The sequence below is a fragment of the Mesoplodon bidens genome (genome assembly GCF_964165515.1).
Source record: "Mesoplodon bidens genome assembly, chromosome: 7".
In the NCBI taxonomy this organism is placed as follows: Eukaryota; Metazoa; Chordata; class Mammalia; order Artiodactyla; family Ziphiidae; genus Mesoplodon; species Mesoplodon bidens.
Genome location: NC_138164.1, coordinates 106,129,131 through 106,144,732, shown reverse-complemented (window position 1 = coordinate 106,144,732; position 15,602 = coordinate 106,129,131). Strand labels below are relative to the sequence as shown.

The 15,602-nt window shown below is 53.2% G+C and overlaps 1 protein-coding gene across 1 annotated transcript; it reads left to right on the top strand.

The window, feature by feature from the left end:
• Positions 1-3,831: 3,831 nt before the first annotated feature.
• SLC15A3 (solute carrier family 15 member 3) lies at positions 3,832-15,590 on the top strand (the record flags this gene model as incomplete). Its single annotated transcript, XM_081240360.1, has 8 exons — positions 3,832-4,389; positions 7,581-7,870; positions 9,798-9,945; positions 11,397-11,507; positions 12,234-12,402; positions 13,857-14,015; positions 14,796-14,951; positions 15,431-15,590. The coding sequence occupies 8 exons, from the start codon at positions 3,832-3,834 to the stop codon at positions 15,583-15,585; spliced, it is 1,746 nt and encodes a 581-aa protein (XP_081096486.1). The 3' UTR covers positions 15,586-15,590.
• Positions 15,591-15,602: the final 12 nt, after the last annotated feature.

Genomic DNA, 15,602 nt, shown 5'->3' with positions numbered 1-15,602 from the left:
TGCACGTGTGTGGCAGGCCTTGGGTGGGCCTGGGAGACAAAATTGGCTCCACTTCAGGGGCTGCATCCTGGTCATCCTTACAGAGTTGCAGTGAGGCTGTGCATATATGATGCTTACCGGGGTCTGTATCACCTGCAGGTGATGTAGCAGGACAGCACTGGGGCGTTGCTAAGAAACCGTACCTGCAAAGCTAGAAGTTAGATCTAGGTGTCACCGCTTCCTTTTTTCGACCACATAAAGTAATTGTGCTGGGTTTTAGAAGGTGGGGCTGGAGGGCTAAGAAGTTAGGCAAACCCCACTTTGGGACTTCCCACAACCTGGCGTCTCTCACCTGGCCTGGCAGAGGTTGTCAGGAGGACCTGGGTGAAGCCACTGCCACCAAACATCCCCAGCTTGCAGACAGTGCCGTCCTTGCCTTTCTCACGTTCACCAGTAGCTGCCGCTCGGTGTGTATGTGAAAAGGCTCCTTCACCAGCCTCCGACTGCGACATCTGCAGAGCCACTTCAGTGATTCAGTGATGGCCTCCCTAGACCGGGGTAGAGTTGCAGACCATCCCCAATTTCCAGAGCAGCCAGAAAGCCTGATTTTCATGTGAACATTTCTGAATTTTTAAGGACATAACTTAAACATTTTTTTAAATTAAAAAACAAAACAAGAACTAAAATTACACACCATGGGGCCAAAGGCTGTTTGGGCCAAACCACATATGTTTATGGGTCACGGTCATGGGCCACCGGCTCTGGGTCTCCTCAGACTAAAAGTCTGCTCTCTAGCCCATTACATGGGTAATCGATGTCAACTCGTGCCTGGGTGGTAGTCACAAGTACCTCCAGAACATTACTTCTGCTGTCTGCAGGACACAAATCGCCCCTACCCAACAAACCAGGTCTCCAGGACTTTTGCCAGTCACCCCGCCTTAGTTCCTGGTCACCACACACCTCCGGGGACGGAGACTGGTTAACAAGGAAGAAACTGCACTTATTATTTTTTTGGCTGCTTTCCTCTCCTGGTTTATCTCCGCTGGCTACATTGTTATTAGGACCTTTCCTTTCGTTCACCACCCCATAAAGGTCACTGGTGGCAGGTCACCACTCTCATTGGCAAGGCCCAGCTCTCTGGGATGGCATTTGTCACCTCTGCCACCTTAGTGACCTTGTCAAGAGAGGGCAGAGTGGAGTCTAAATGAGATGTGCAGTTCGTCACCACGCCCTCGTGATCCTGAGCTTCTACCAATTAGAGGTAGAGGCAGATTAGTCCAAGTATCTGGGAGGGACTGGGAGACTCCAGTCTCTGCCCACCTCATCCACAGCACTGTCCCTGACTGACGTGACTGAAACAGAATCCAGGGTGGAGAGCTCTGCTGTCTCTCCATCACCCTGCATTACCCCTGCCCTTGCATGGGCTTGTCCCATCCATCACAGCTTGGCTTCTTACCCGATAGAAAATTTTAACAACCCAGATTTTGGTGGTATCTACAGCTTTTGCAAGACTCCATTTATTTTAGCTTTTAGCCTTCCTGATGCTATTCTTACAAATCTTGGCTTGGGATAGTCTTTCATTTATTTATTCAACCAAAAGTTTATTGAGCACCTACTATTTGCCAAGCACTGGGCAGTCATTAGGTTAAAACAGTGAAAAGTTACACAAACCTCTTCTACAAATAGTGCTGGAACAGCTGGACATCTGATCCAGCAATCACACTCCCTGATATTTACCCAAAGGATCTGAAAACGCACGTCCACACAAAAACCTGCACACAGATGTTTATAGCAGCTTTATTCATAATTGCCAAACCTTGGGAGCAACCAAGGTATCCTTCAGTAGGTGAATAGATAAATAAACTGTGGTCTATCAGACAATGGAGTATTATTCAGTGCTAAAAAGAAATGAGCTATCAAGCCATGAAAAGGCATAGAGGCATCTTGAATGTATAATCCTAAGCAAAAGAAGCCAATCTGAAAAGGCTACGTACTTTATGATTCCAACTCTATGACATTCTGGAAAAGGCAAAACTATGGAGACAATAAAAAGATCAGTGGTTGCCGGGGGATGGGAGGGTGGGGGAATGAATAGGCAAAGCACAGAGGAATTTTAAGGCAGTGAAAATACTCTGTATGATACTGTAATGATGGATACATGTCATTATACATTCGTCCGAACCCACAGAACATACAACACCAAGAATGAACACTAAGGTAGCTATGGACTTCGGGTGATTATGATGTGTCAATGTAGATTCACCCTTGGTAAAAAAAAAAAAAAAAAAAGTATCTATTCTGGTGAGTGATGTTGATAAGGGGGGAGGCTATGCATGTGTGGGGCAGGGCGGGGTGCGTATGAGAAATCTCTGTACCATCCTCCTGATATTCTTATAAACCTAAAACTGCTCTAAAAAAATATAGTCTTAAAAAAAAGTTCAACAAGTTCCTTGATCCAATGACACTTCTATTCCACTGGAGGTGATAACTGGTAATTGAACAAGTATTATGTGCTCCGAAGACATTAAAACAGAGAGAGGATGCTGAGAATCCAGTAGGCAACTGCTTAGATAAGATACCAGGGAAGGTCTCCATGGAGAGGAGACATTCCAGCTGAAATCTAAATAAAGAGAAAAGGCCACCCATGCCAAGATGTGGAGGAAAAGCAGTTCTGGCAGAGGTAACAGCAGAGACCAAGGTCCTGAAGCAGGAAGGGGCTCAGTATGTGAGAGGAACAGAGAAAGTAGGTCAGTGTGGCTGGACCTGAGTGGACGTGGGGCTGCGTGATGTTGGAGGAGGACAGGGACCAGATGCCGTGGGGCTTTTAGGTCAGGGTGAAGGCTGGCCCTTAACCCAAGTGCACTGCAGAGCTCTGAGGAGGGGAGGGCTAAGGCCTGATTTTGATTTAGTCTGAGGTCAGCCTCTCTCAATCTCGACTTACTTGTGGGCCCTCTATGGCGCCACAAGCTTCTTGAAGGTGCCCCCACTTCCTTCCTCATGATAGCATTTGCACAATCTGAATTGCATTTGAGAGCTTCCTGTGTCTCTCAGGAGCCCGAGCAGTGGTTTACCCCTAGTTCAGCCACCATGAACCAGTCATCCCCGGACCTCCCTTCCCCGCCTCCACTGGGCCTCAGTCTCCGGATCCACGAAGTGGGCGGGTAGAACCAAATGATGCATCTGGCGTTTCCGGTCTTATCACTCTAGCTTTGGTTTGTGACTGGAAGAGGATGCAGCAGAAGTGGGATCCAGGAGAGAAACGAAAGTGAAAGATGGAAAAGTAGGCAGAGCTGGTGGGTGGGGGGGGGCGGTAATGGGGGCGGGGAGGGAGGTTTTTAGAAAGCTGGCCTGGCAGGGTTCCTGTGACCCAGACTTTCGCTTCTCCTAAACACCCCAGAACACCATGTGATGCAGCAGCCTGGTCACAGAAGCAGCGAAAGGGGAAGCTAGGGGCTCCCAGAGTTTCTCAAGGAGCAGAGAGCTGGACAGAGGCTGAGCCCGAAGGGAGAGGGCCTGGGAGGGGCGGCAGGGGAGGCAGTCTCGGGAAGGGGAGGAGGTGGAGGAGACAGCGGGGCGGTGGGAGGACCCTTGTCTCCGGAGTGTGGGCCAGGTGTCACCAGGGGAGGGGACAACTGTTAAGAACGGGAAGTAGAATCCGGGTAGCCCCAGAGGCCCCAGGGGGCGAGAAAGACAGGGAGAGGGGACAGGGGAGCAGAGGGGAAAAGGGAGAGGGACGGGGACCAAAAGGGGTGAGAAAGGAGGGAAGGGAGGAGACGAGAAGAGGGAGGCCGCGGGGGAGGGCCGGAGGGCTGCGGACAGGGCGGGGTCTGAGAAGCGCAGCGGGGACCCAGGATGCCCGGGTCGCGCGCCCGAGTGGAGCCGCGAGAGTCCGGGGAGCGCCGGCCGCTGCTGGAGCGCAGGCCGCGGGAGCCCCGACGGTGGTGGCGGGCGGCGGCGGCCGCGGTGCTGCTCGTGGAGATGCTGGAGCGCGCCGCCTTCTTCGGCGTCGCGGGCAACCTGGTGCTCTACCTGAACAGCGCCGACTTCCACTGGGCGGGCGAGCAGGCGTCCCGCGCCGCGCTGGTCTTCCTGGGCGCCTCCTACCTGCTGGCGCCCGTGGGCGGCTGGCTGGCCGACGTATACCTGGGCCGCTACCGCGCCATCGCGCTCAGCCTGCTGCTCTACCTGGCCGCCTCCGGCCTGCTGGCCGCTACCGCCTTCCCCGACGGCCGCAGCTCCTTCTGCGGCGAGATGCTCTCCCTCCCGCTGGGGCCCGCCTGCCCCTCGCCCGGCTGCCTGCACACCTCGCCCACCCCCTACTGCGCCCCCACCCTCTACGCGGTGTTGCTGCTGCTCGCCCTGGCCGCCAGCTCCGTCAGGAGCAACCTCACCTCCTTCGGTGCCGACCAGGTGAGTAGCAAGAGGGCCCGCCCCGTCGGGAGGCCCGGGGCGTGCGGAGGGAAAGCGATGGACCCGGGAGTCAAGAGGCCCTGGCTGCCAGCCAGCGTGACCCCTCTCCGGGCCCAGTTTCTTTATTTGAAAGAAGCTGTGGGGTTGGGGGTTTGGGGGTGCGGACCCCTACAACAAAAACGATGGCAACAATAGTGATAACCATGGTTGGCCTTGGACTATGCGCCACTTTCAGTGTTTTAACTCATTTCATCCTCTTAACTACTTAGAAGGTAGGTAGTATTTTTATGTCCATTTTACGGAGTAGGACACTGAAGTTTCAGGACGTTTATCAGCCTGGCTGAGGCCTCATAGACAGCAGGTCGAAGAGCAGGGTAAGGGTAGCTGCACTTCAGGCCCCACACCTTGGGCCCCATCTCTGTGTGTTGTACGGATCTAGAGGCAGGCGGGAGCCTCTTCCTGCCAGCTGTGCCAGAGGTTGAGTCAGGCCCACGTGCTCAGATCCCATCTCTGCCACTCACCAGCCAGAGGCACTCGGGCCAATATCTTAACCTCTGCGCCTTTTTCTGTACCCTTTTGGACAGAACACGGCACATAGGAGAAATTCAGTAGATATTTGTTAAATGAATGAGTAAATACTGTGTCATATATGTCATGGCTATATTTTGATAGCTCTACTCAGTGGGCTATTAGACAGTAATTTTTTAAAATATGTAACGTGACTTGAGCAAAACCACATACAGTGTTAATGAGCAAAAGCAATGCAAAATTGAATACAGAATATGAGTACAGCCATGTGAAAAGAGCAGGTGTCAACAAAAGGGGGAAACTGGAAAAAATTCTGACAGTAGTGTGATCAGGTGCCACTGGACTAGTTGTACTTTTGTCCTAATTGCTTTAAAATGTTCTTTAATTGCATGTATTACAATCAGAAAGGGGACATTTTGGAAGGAATATTGCATCCAGTGGCATCCACAATCCAGCATCCAACACAATCTCCAGAGTCCTTACCAAGGAGTGACTCATCCAGCCTGTTTGGATTCCTTTGATGATGGGGGAGTCAGTGCCCCCAGGACAGCCCTGTCCATTTCTCAGCCACCACTGACCTTCCTGCAGACCAGGAGACCCCCAATATCTGCCAGTGAGAATCTCTCATCTTCCCTTAATTCTGCTCTTTCATTGACATCCCACTCCACCCACAGGTGCCCTTGACTCCATTGACCTCCAGAGGGCCTCAGCCATCTACTGCCTCCTGTCTGTCCCTCCTCTTAGTGGCAGAATTGGTCTCTCAGAGGCTTGGCCACTAGGTAGCATGGACTCTGGGTGGGGCCAGGCCAGGCTGGAAGGCTGCCTGGGGGTCTGGCCTGATCCCTAGGACAGTTCAGAAACACTAAAATGATTTGAGGCAGGGATGGACATCATTAGATTAGGTTTGAGTTCTTTAAAATGGCTCTGGTTACAGGGTAGGCAGTGGATGGGGGTAACTCGAGTGGGCACACCAGAGCAGTGAGGGGGCTGCTGCAGAATTCGGGGGGGGGGGCAGTCAGATGGGGAGTGCAGGTGGGAGGGGGTGGCACCATCTGGCAGACAGCCATACCCAGGACCTGAGTGTTTAACACACTTGCTGATTTCAGAAAGGGCCATCCATCATTCTCGACAAAGTGGCTGCTCATTTTGGGAGAGCTCATTTATATCCTGAATGGGCTGCCTGGTCTTCCCCTTAGAGTTGCAATTGTCATATTCATTTATATCCAATTAATAAATGGAGTGCCTGCTCATAATGGGACTTATTCAATTTTCTGCTCGAAAGTCTACAGCAAGGATTTTCAGTGAGTGAGAATTCTCAGTGAGTGGACAGGCCCCTCCCTCCTCATCCCCAAGAGGACCCCTCAGAATCTCCAAGGGGATGCAGTTTTAAGCGCACCTGTGTGGACTAAAATTTTACACTTGGAAAATGAACAAACTACCTGGTTACCTTTTTCCTAATGCAACTACAGAAATTAAAGCTTGATAAAATCTTAACTAATGGATATATGTATCTCTGGGTGGAAGGAGAATAATGGATTCTGAGATTTGGGGAGTTACTGAAATGGTGATGGGGTACAGAATCATTTATCTAGAGAGGTGACCTCCAGACATCACTGCTTTTAAAAAGTACAGATGCCCGGGCCCTGACCCAGACCTGCTGAGTCAGAATCTGGGACCAGGGTCTAGGAGAGGTATGGGCAGCCAGTGCAGTTGATCCAAGCCAGCAGACCGGAAGGGGGCCTGGGGCCTGGCTGTTGCAGATTGATCCAAATCCTGGGTAAAGATTTTCAGCCCTACTGCCCTTGCTGGGGGGCCCAAATTTTTTTTTTTTCACCAGGCCAGAACCCGCTCTTGGGGCCGTGTCTGGGACCACTTCTGCTTTCCCTGATTATGCCAACTTTGTCTGACTGGGAGGCAAGTTGTGGTGGGAGCACAATGGAAAACTCCATTTGCATCTTCAAACTGCAGAGGAAATTTTCAATTAGACTTCTAACTGTTCTTTCAGTAATCTGCACAAATCATATTTAATAATGTGGAACAGACCTGAGACCTTGACTGGCTTTTTTCTGACTATGAAGCTGATGCACAGTATGGATTACTCAAAGACAAAGGGATAAATCAGCTAGAAATGAACAAAGTGGCACCAGAGACATCTGTTGTGTGTACTAGTTAGTGACAATAAAAAAGCAATGTGTGGGCTTCTGTGGTGGTGCAGTGATTGAGAGTCCGCCTGCCGATGCAGGGGACACGGGTTCGTGCCCCAGTCTGGGAAGATCCCACATGCCGCGGAGTGGCTGGGCCCGTGAGCCATGGCCGCTGAGCCTGCGCGTCCGGAGCCTGTGCTCCGCAACGGGAGAGGCCACAACAGTGAGAGGCCCGCGTACCGCAAAAAAAAAAAAGAAAAAGAAAAAGCAATGTGTGCCAAGGGCAGGAAGAAACAGCTGTGTCAAAATGTCCTGATCATTAACAGGTGACGCCCAAGAAAAGGGTTTATTCATTCATTCAACAAATATTATTGAGCATCTATTTAGTGATCAGGATGAGGAAAGTGCCAGAACACCCACCCACTGATCCAAGAAGTGTCTCTGTGGGAGAGGGGGTACAGGCACACGGCAGGGTGCCCTCACACCTCCTTGGCCCTCACTCTCACCCTTGCCTGGCAGGTGATGGATCTTGGACGCCATGCCAACCGCCGCTTCTTCAACTGGTTTTATTGGAGCATTAATGTGGGTGCCGTGCTGTCCTTGCTGGTGGTGGCTTTTATCCAACAGAACATCAACTTCCTGCTGGGCTACAGCATCATCGTGGGCTGTGTGGGCCTGGCCTTCTTCATCTTCCTCTTCGCCACCCCCAGCTTCATTACCAAGCCCCCCACAGGCAGCCAAGTGTCCTCCATGCTCAAACTTGCTCTCCAAAACTGCTGTCCCAGGTGGTGGCGCCGACACTCTGCCAGGTAAGGGGAGGGCTCTGGGTGAAGGGGCCACATGATCCAGTTTAAAGGCATTCTGGATCAGCTCCAGTGGTAGCCCTTTATGATGACCAGCTCCCCAGTGGGCTAGAGCTGCCAGCCATGACTGAGGATGTTGACAGAGGTCAGGGTGATGGTGGTGGTATTGGCAGTGGACTAACTGTAGAAAGTATGAGGATGTTAGTGGTCTTGACAGTGACGCTGGTGATAAAGATAGGGATGATGGTGTAATTAGCGACAATGAAGATAAACGCTGGCAATGGTGATAACCATGGCAGTAGAGTGGTGGTTACGAAGATGATCTACCAGTGAAGGTTGTCGGGATAGCAGTCTACGCTACCTGGATATTAAGTATAAGAAAGGCTAAGATGTCAGCCAAACGGGCTCCCTTTCCCATTAGCTGGCATTCAAGGGAGGAAGGTTCTGAATGGCCTTGCATGTGTACAATGGCTTCCTTTTGCCCCTCTCTTCCCTGAGTTAATTGACTACTTATGCTAAGCAAACCTGTCTCCAGACCTTGGACCCAGTTACAGCTCCTGTCAGTGGGATCTAGATGGAAAAGGTATAGAACATGCTTTTCCCCAACCTGGTGCATCGCTGTAAGGTTTTGTTTGAATGGTCCATTGCTGCCTAACTAACTACCCCAGAACGTAGTGGCTTAAGCAACCACCTTTTTTTTACCCCTCAAAATCCTGTGGATAACTGGGCTCAGCTGGACAGTCCTGCTTCTTATGATATCACGGGGGGCTGCAGTCACTGAGGACTTGAGAGGGCTAGAACATCCAAGACGGCTCACTTTCCTGGCCGGCAGTCGATGTTGGCTGTCAACGAGGACACCTCGGCTCCGCTTCGTGTGGCCTTGCCCCCCAGGTGGCTGGAGCCTCTCCCGGCAAGGTGTCTGGGCTGCGAGAGGAGGGAGCATTCCAAGAGGGAATGTTCCAGAGGGCAAGAAGTGGAAGCTGTCGGTCCCTTGAAGGCCTTTTGGAGGTTTGGAGTCCCAAAGCATCACTGCCTCCTCATTCTGTTGGTCAGTACAGCCACAGCCCAGCTCAGATTCAAGGGCAGGGCAGCTAAAATCCACCTGTTAGTGGAAGAGCAACATCACAAACTGGGTAGGGGAGAAGCTGATGGTGGCTGTCACACCACACCGGTATCGTCCCTTTTGGAATCTCAAAGGATGAGGCAAGGCTCTTGGGCAAGTAGGGATTAGAAGCCTCTCAGGACAAAGGGCAAAGGGTAAAGGGTAAAGGTTGATCTTTCCTGTCTCCTAACAATGTTCCCTCCACCCCTTCCTCTCCATCCCTTGTTCTGTAGGGAGAGGGCTCCCATGTCGCCTGTTGAGGAGGATGGACTTGGAGAGCGCGCTGGGGGGACTGGGGTGTCTCAAATTGTGACAGCCTCTCTCTCTGAGTCAGGCACGGACTGGGGCTTCCCTGGTTCCCATGGCACATCAACCCTACAAGCCAAAAAATCCCCCAAGACTCTGCTCGTCACAGCCTCTGGTCTTACGTCCCCCAGGACCCGAGAGGCCACAGCTCTAGGATGGAATGGGTCTTGATCGCCAACTCTGCCACAGGGATGACAGTGATAGTATTGACAGTGGCAGTGCCAGCACAGAAAAAATAACGGTCATAGAATGAGAACTCCATGGAGGGGATGGCTTTGGTGATGGTGATGACCGTATTTATGGCGATGATAGGCATGCTGGCATTGGTGATGATGGTGATGACGGTGAAAGGGATGCCGATGGTGGAGTGGAGGACATGAGGGTGGCGATTTCTGAGATGATGTCTGCGATAGCTGGTGATAGGGGAGTGGGATTAAAGTAGGGGGTGATGGGGGAGGTGGGAAGGCGGCCATGGTGGTGGTGACGGTAGCAGCCATTTTATCTGCTGCCTCTATGGCCCCTCAGAGACCCTCGAGGTGCCCAGCTGCTGCCTGACCAGAGGTCTCCCCAGCCTGGCCCTTCCCCCCAGGAGGACATCGCCAACTTCCAGGTGCTGGTGAAGATCTTGCCCGTCATGGTGACCTTGGTGCCCTACTGGATGGTATACTTCCAGGTCAGCACCCCTGCCCTTTCTCTCTGGGGGGACTGGCTCCCCAGGCCCCTCACTGGTCTCATCTCTCACGGTAGATGCTCAGGGTATGTGGAAAGGGTGGGGGGGCGACTCACAAAGTGAATTGCTGCCACGTAGCAGCTGGGGTGGTGCCTGGCGCTAAGCCGTCCCAGTAATTACACTCTGGGTGGTAGAGCACAAGGAACTCTGGAGACGGGCCTGAGGCCCAGTGACTGAATAAGTCACCCCATCTCTCCGGGCCTCAGTTTCCTGTTAGACTAGAGGCTCTAACAGTTCTGCAGCATTCAGATTCTCCGGCTTGGCAACGGAGGTCCAGAGAAGGTGTGTCAGTTGCCCGAGGCCCCACAGCAAGTTAGGGGCAAGCTCAGTCCCTCGAGTGTTTTGCAACAGTGGTTCCCCACCCTGACCGCGCCTCAGAATCCCCTGCAGAGCTTTTAAAAAATACAGATTCCCAGGTCCCACCGCAGACTACTGAAAGAGAATTGCTGGAGGAGTCTCTAGTGTAATAAACTTCTCAGATGATGCTGACGCTCAGCCAGGTTTGAAAACCGCTGCTTCCCGCCCGCTCCCCAAGGGGAAGGTTACTGCAGTGAATGTGTGTGCGGGTGTGTGGAGGGTGGGCAGCAGCCTAACCCCAGCCTCTAATCCCCAGTCCACAAGGTCACTGCCTCCCACACATGCTCTGCAGGAACCTTGTTGCGAGCTGCAGGGGGTGAGGGTCATGCAGGGCCAGCCTGCTACTTGGGGGTGGCACAGAGGCAGAAGGTGTCTATGATAGGACATGTGTGTGCATGGTTGATCCCTAGTCGTACCAGTTGTCAGAATACTGACATCCTTCCATACCAGTCCGCATACAGCTGCTGCCCTGAGCAACCCAAGTGCCCTCCTCTGACCCCAGGCCCTCCTGCAGGATTCTCCCAGAGCCCCCTCCCTCATACAGCAACTAATGGGATAACGGCCGGTATGGCGGGGACCCCTGAAGCCTGCCCCTGCTGCTGTCCAGGGCCATTCTGGTGGGTCAGTGCCTACACAGTCCCCAGTTGTGTCAACCTGTGGGGCTCAGCTTGGCCTCAGTGTCAGATGAGCACTCCCTGCGGGGACAGCCATGCATTATCTTGCCTGTGTCAACAAATGTTTATCCACGCTTACTCCGTGCCAGGCCCTGGAGACAAGAATGTGAGCCAGACCAGCTGGGCCTGGGCTCTGGAGCAAAGCTGCACTCACAGCCCTCAGGCCTGGGAACAGAGCAAAGGAAACTCCCGGGGAGGGAGGAGGGTGGGAAGGTCACTTGCCCCCTGAAGCTGGGCGAGGGGACAACTGCCCAGCTGCCCTGTGCTACTGCGGAGGAATGCCTGCCTTGGAGCAGGGAGCATCCTGGGATGGAGGTGAGGGGGCCATCTCTGTTCCAGCCTCACCTCCAGCTCTCTCGGCAGATGCAGTCCACCTACGTCCTGCAAGGTCTTCACCTCCAAATCCCGGACATCTTCCCAGACTACCCTGCCAACAGATCTGCGGCTCTGAGGGCCCAGAGCGGTGGCTACAAGGTGAGAGACACACGTGTGATCAGCCCCCACTTCAGGCCGGGCTGGGGGCTTCCTCTAAGAAAAGGAGGAAACGAAGCTGCCGCCACACTCCCGTCCTCCAGCGGCATGGCATCCTCAGGATACAGGAAACGCACCTGGAGGCCCAGACATCCTGCCAAAAGGCTCAAGTGCATACAAGACTTCAGGTCAGCTTCACTCCCACCCCCTGCTGCTCTGATGCGGGCCTCACTGCCCAGTTTGCACCAGGCCCTCAGATCAGACACATTTGGGGCATTCTCAACTCTACCTTGCTCCCTCCCTCTGTGGGACTCCTGGATGCTCAGATCTCTGCCTTTCACCAGGACTTTCCAAACCAGTTCCTTGGCATTTCAGAGACTCTTAAAATCAAAGATCTTCAGAGCTGGCAGATAAATGACCTATCTGCTACTAGACCTCCTTTCCTTGCCCATGGCAGACATCATTAATCGATCATGGCATTCTTTCATGCTGAGCTCATGAACATTCCAGGCAGCCACTACCAACTGACAGAAGTCAAAGGAACCTATTTGCCATCCCTGATCTAATCCATCCCCTAGTTACACAGCCGAGGAGTGTGTATTCAGAGGAGGGGAAAGGACTGACTCTGGGTCACCCAGGGACAGTCTGGATGGAGTCCAGGTCTCCGGACTCCAGCCCAGAGCTCCTTCCGCTCTGCTAACCTGCCTCTCTTGGTTCCTTCTTTCCCAGATCCCAGAAGCCTGGCTCCTCCTGGCCAATGTCGTGGTGTTGCTGATCCTGGTGCCTGTGAAGGACCACCTGCTCGATCCTTTACTGCTGCGCTGCAAGCTGCTTCCCTCGGCTCTGCAGAAGATGGCGCTGGGGATGTTCTTTGGTTTCACCTCGGTCATTGTGGCAGGTATGTCGGTCTCAGTGGAGGGCCTTGGGGAGGGGGCTGGCCTTTGTCTGGCCTTTGTCTGGGGCTGGGGGGGAGGCTGGATCCACCAGGGGCTGATGCTGAAGCTGTGGGCCTGGGCCAAGTACACCCTCCACCCGTGGGTGCCAGTCTTGGCTTCTGGAAGATGTGAGCTGAAAGAGACCCTCCTCCTTGAGTCCAGCCTCCCCTCATTTTGACAGATGAGGAAACTCAGGCCAAGAGAGGAAAAAAGATTTTCCCTAGGGGGATGTAAGCTTTCTGAAGGCAGGGGATTTTTTTCTTTTTTATTCACTATGAATGATGCACATGGGTGCTCAAAAAATGTGTTGAATGCATTTTCCAAAGACACACAGCCATTTAGCAGTTGGGGGACATTTTTCAAAAAGTATCTATTATTTATGCTCTTCCCTCTTCCATTTCAAAAGGATTGGAAGCCACTCATAAGAAAGAAGCTCTGGTAAAGAAGCCTTGCATGCTACTGCACAAACCTCAGCCCTTTTCACTTTGTGACTTAATGATCCTGAAGTTACTCAGTGTCTTTGAGCTTCATCTTTAAAATGGGGAGAGTGACTCATTCAGACCCTGTGCAGAGGCCAGGCTCTACCCTCACGGAATGTGGTCTAGCAGGACTGTTGTGAGGATTAAACAAGATGAAGTCGGTAAAGCACCCAGCACCATGCCTGGAACACAAGTAGGAGCCAGAGGAATTAAAGCTCAATAAGTAGTATTGTCTTGCAAGTATGAAAACCAAACTAGATTCTTTTTCAGCTACATGCTTTAGTGCATTTTGTCCTATTTCATCCTCACAATAATCCTGGGATTTTTATTCCTACTTCTTGCATAAGGGAACTGGGTCTCAGAGAGGTTAAGTGATTGGCCCAAGATCACACAGCTAGCCAGTGGCAGGACCAGGATTGGAACCTAAGTCACCTAAGTCCATATCTGGTGTTCATTCCACTAGAGCACAGCTGTCTCCTAAGCAATGAAGGGGAAGGAGATAAACTATACTTGAAAGCCAGGTTAGAAACGCTTTTGTAATACTTGATGCTGCAGTAGAGGAGTCATGTGATATCATGGGAATGGGGCTGGCTTTGAAACCAGACACGTTGGGGTGCAAATACAGCCCCAGTCACTTACCAGGGCTGATTGCTTAACCTAAATTTCTCTTTCTTACTTACAAGAATGCATATTAAATGCCTCGCCTATAACAGGCTCTCAATTAACGAGAGCTGTTACGGTTATTGAGTGCAAAACCTAGTTCTGAGCTTCCTAGCAGCCAAGGCAAAAAGGGAAGAGATGGAGGGCCAGTGTTCTTTTCCTTACATGCTGCCTAGTTGATGACTGGCTGCTTAGTGAATACCCACTACATGCCAAGCTCTGTCATGGGCTAAGCTGCCTGCAGTGGGCCTGACTGTAGCCCCTCTCCCCACCACCAGGAGTCCTGGAGATGGAGCGTTTAGAGTACATCAGTCACAACCAGACGGTGTCCCAGCAGATTGGGCAGAACACATATTATGCAGCACCACTGTCCATCTGGTGGCAGACCCCTCAGTACCTGCTCATCGGGATCAGTGAGATTTTTGCCAGCATCCCAGGTATCCTGGACCCCTCCCCTGCTCTCGCATAGGTGAGGGGCTCTGCCTGGTGGTGCCTCGAAGTCAGAGGGCTCACGGGCACAGCCTCTGGAGCTTGTCTGCATGGAGGAAGGCAGGGTTTTCTGAGCGGGGCTGCAGTCACCCCGTGGGGACTTATCAGCACTGGTTTGTGCCAGGCACTGCGATAGGCAGTGGGGATTAGAGGTGAATAAGACATTTCCCATACCGCCTTCCCCCACAGTCCCCCTGGTGCCATGTCCCCCACCCTCTGTGACTTTGCGGTTGCTGTTCCCTCTGCCTTCCCATTTCCCAGATTGGAAGTGAACTCCCATTTCCCCTTCAATTCCCAGTCTAACTGCCCTCTCCGCCATGAGGCCCTCTCCAAGGCCTCTGGGCAAAGGGGGTCCTCTCTGTCTTCCCTTTGTCCATGTGGCCCAGGGCAGAGGGAATGGGGCGGGGGAGACACTGGGAGATTTCTGAGGTTGAATCAAAATGATTTGATGATGATGCTGAAGGTGGGTAGAGAGGGTGGGAGAGAGAGAGGATGAGGACGGGGCTTCTGTCACTGAAATGGGAGACCCAGGAGGAGGGGGAAGAGGGGAGACAGAGCAGTGTGGGAGCATCCAGGTGGAGGTGTTCAGGGCGGATGAGCAGGGCAGAGGCAAGGGGTCACCCAGGGGAAGCCAGGAGGGAGGCCTGGCTGGGGGAGGGGAGGGCCGTGGCCCAGCAGGCTCTGCTCCTCCACCAGCCCCGTGGGTCGTCCTTCCTCCCTCTCCGCAGGCCTGGAGTTTGCGTACTCAGAGGCCCCGCGGTCCATGCAGGGCGCCATGATGGGCATCTTCTTCTGCCTGTCTGGGGTGGGCTCGCTGTTAGGCTCCAGCCTGGTGGCACTACTGTCACTGCCGGGGGGCTGGCTGCACTGCCCGGAGGATTTTGGTGAGTGTGGGGGGCCTCCCCGGGAATGGGACATGGGTGGAGGGCGACTTGGAAAGGTGATGGCAACTGCCAAGTGCTTTGACCCCAGGCAGATGGAAATGGCATGCTAGACTCAGAACAGGGCTCTCGCCCAAACCTGGCCCAGCGCCCACAGCACGGTCCTGTCCTGAGCCTCAGGTACCCTAACCGTCCAAAAGGAATCAGTGAACTCAGCAGACCTCCAAGGCACCTTCCTGCTTCCGGAACTCTGCCCTTCTGGCTAAGAGTCACCTCTCTCTGTGGTACTTATGTTTTAAGACCCTGAAAGAACAGCTAGCTACCAGGGCCTTGTAGATGCCACAGGAGACACCTAGGGCAGCCCGATGCTAGTGGGCTATCTGCCCTTGTTTTCAGACCTCACCCACTGCCCGCTTTGGCTTCAGCTGCCAGCGCTGGGGGAGCCCTGCCCTGACCCGAATGCCAACCCCTCCTTTCCCCAGGGAACATCAACAAATGCCGGATGGACCTCTATTTCTTCCTGCTGGCCGGCATTCAGGCTGCCACAGCCTTGCTGTATATCGGGATCGCTAGTCGCTATGAGAGGGTGGCCCAGGGCCCAGCCTCCCAAAGCTGTCCCAGGAGGGGCAGTGGCTGAACACGGCTCCCACTCCC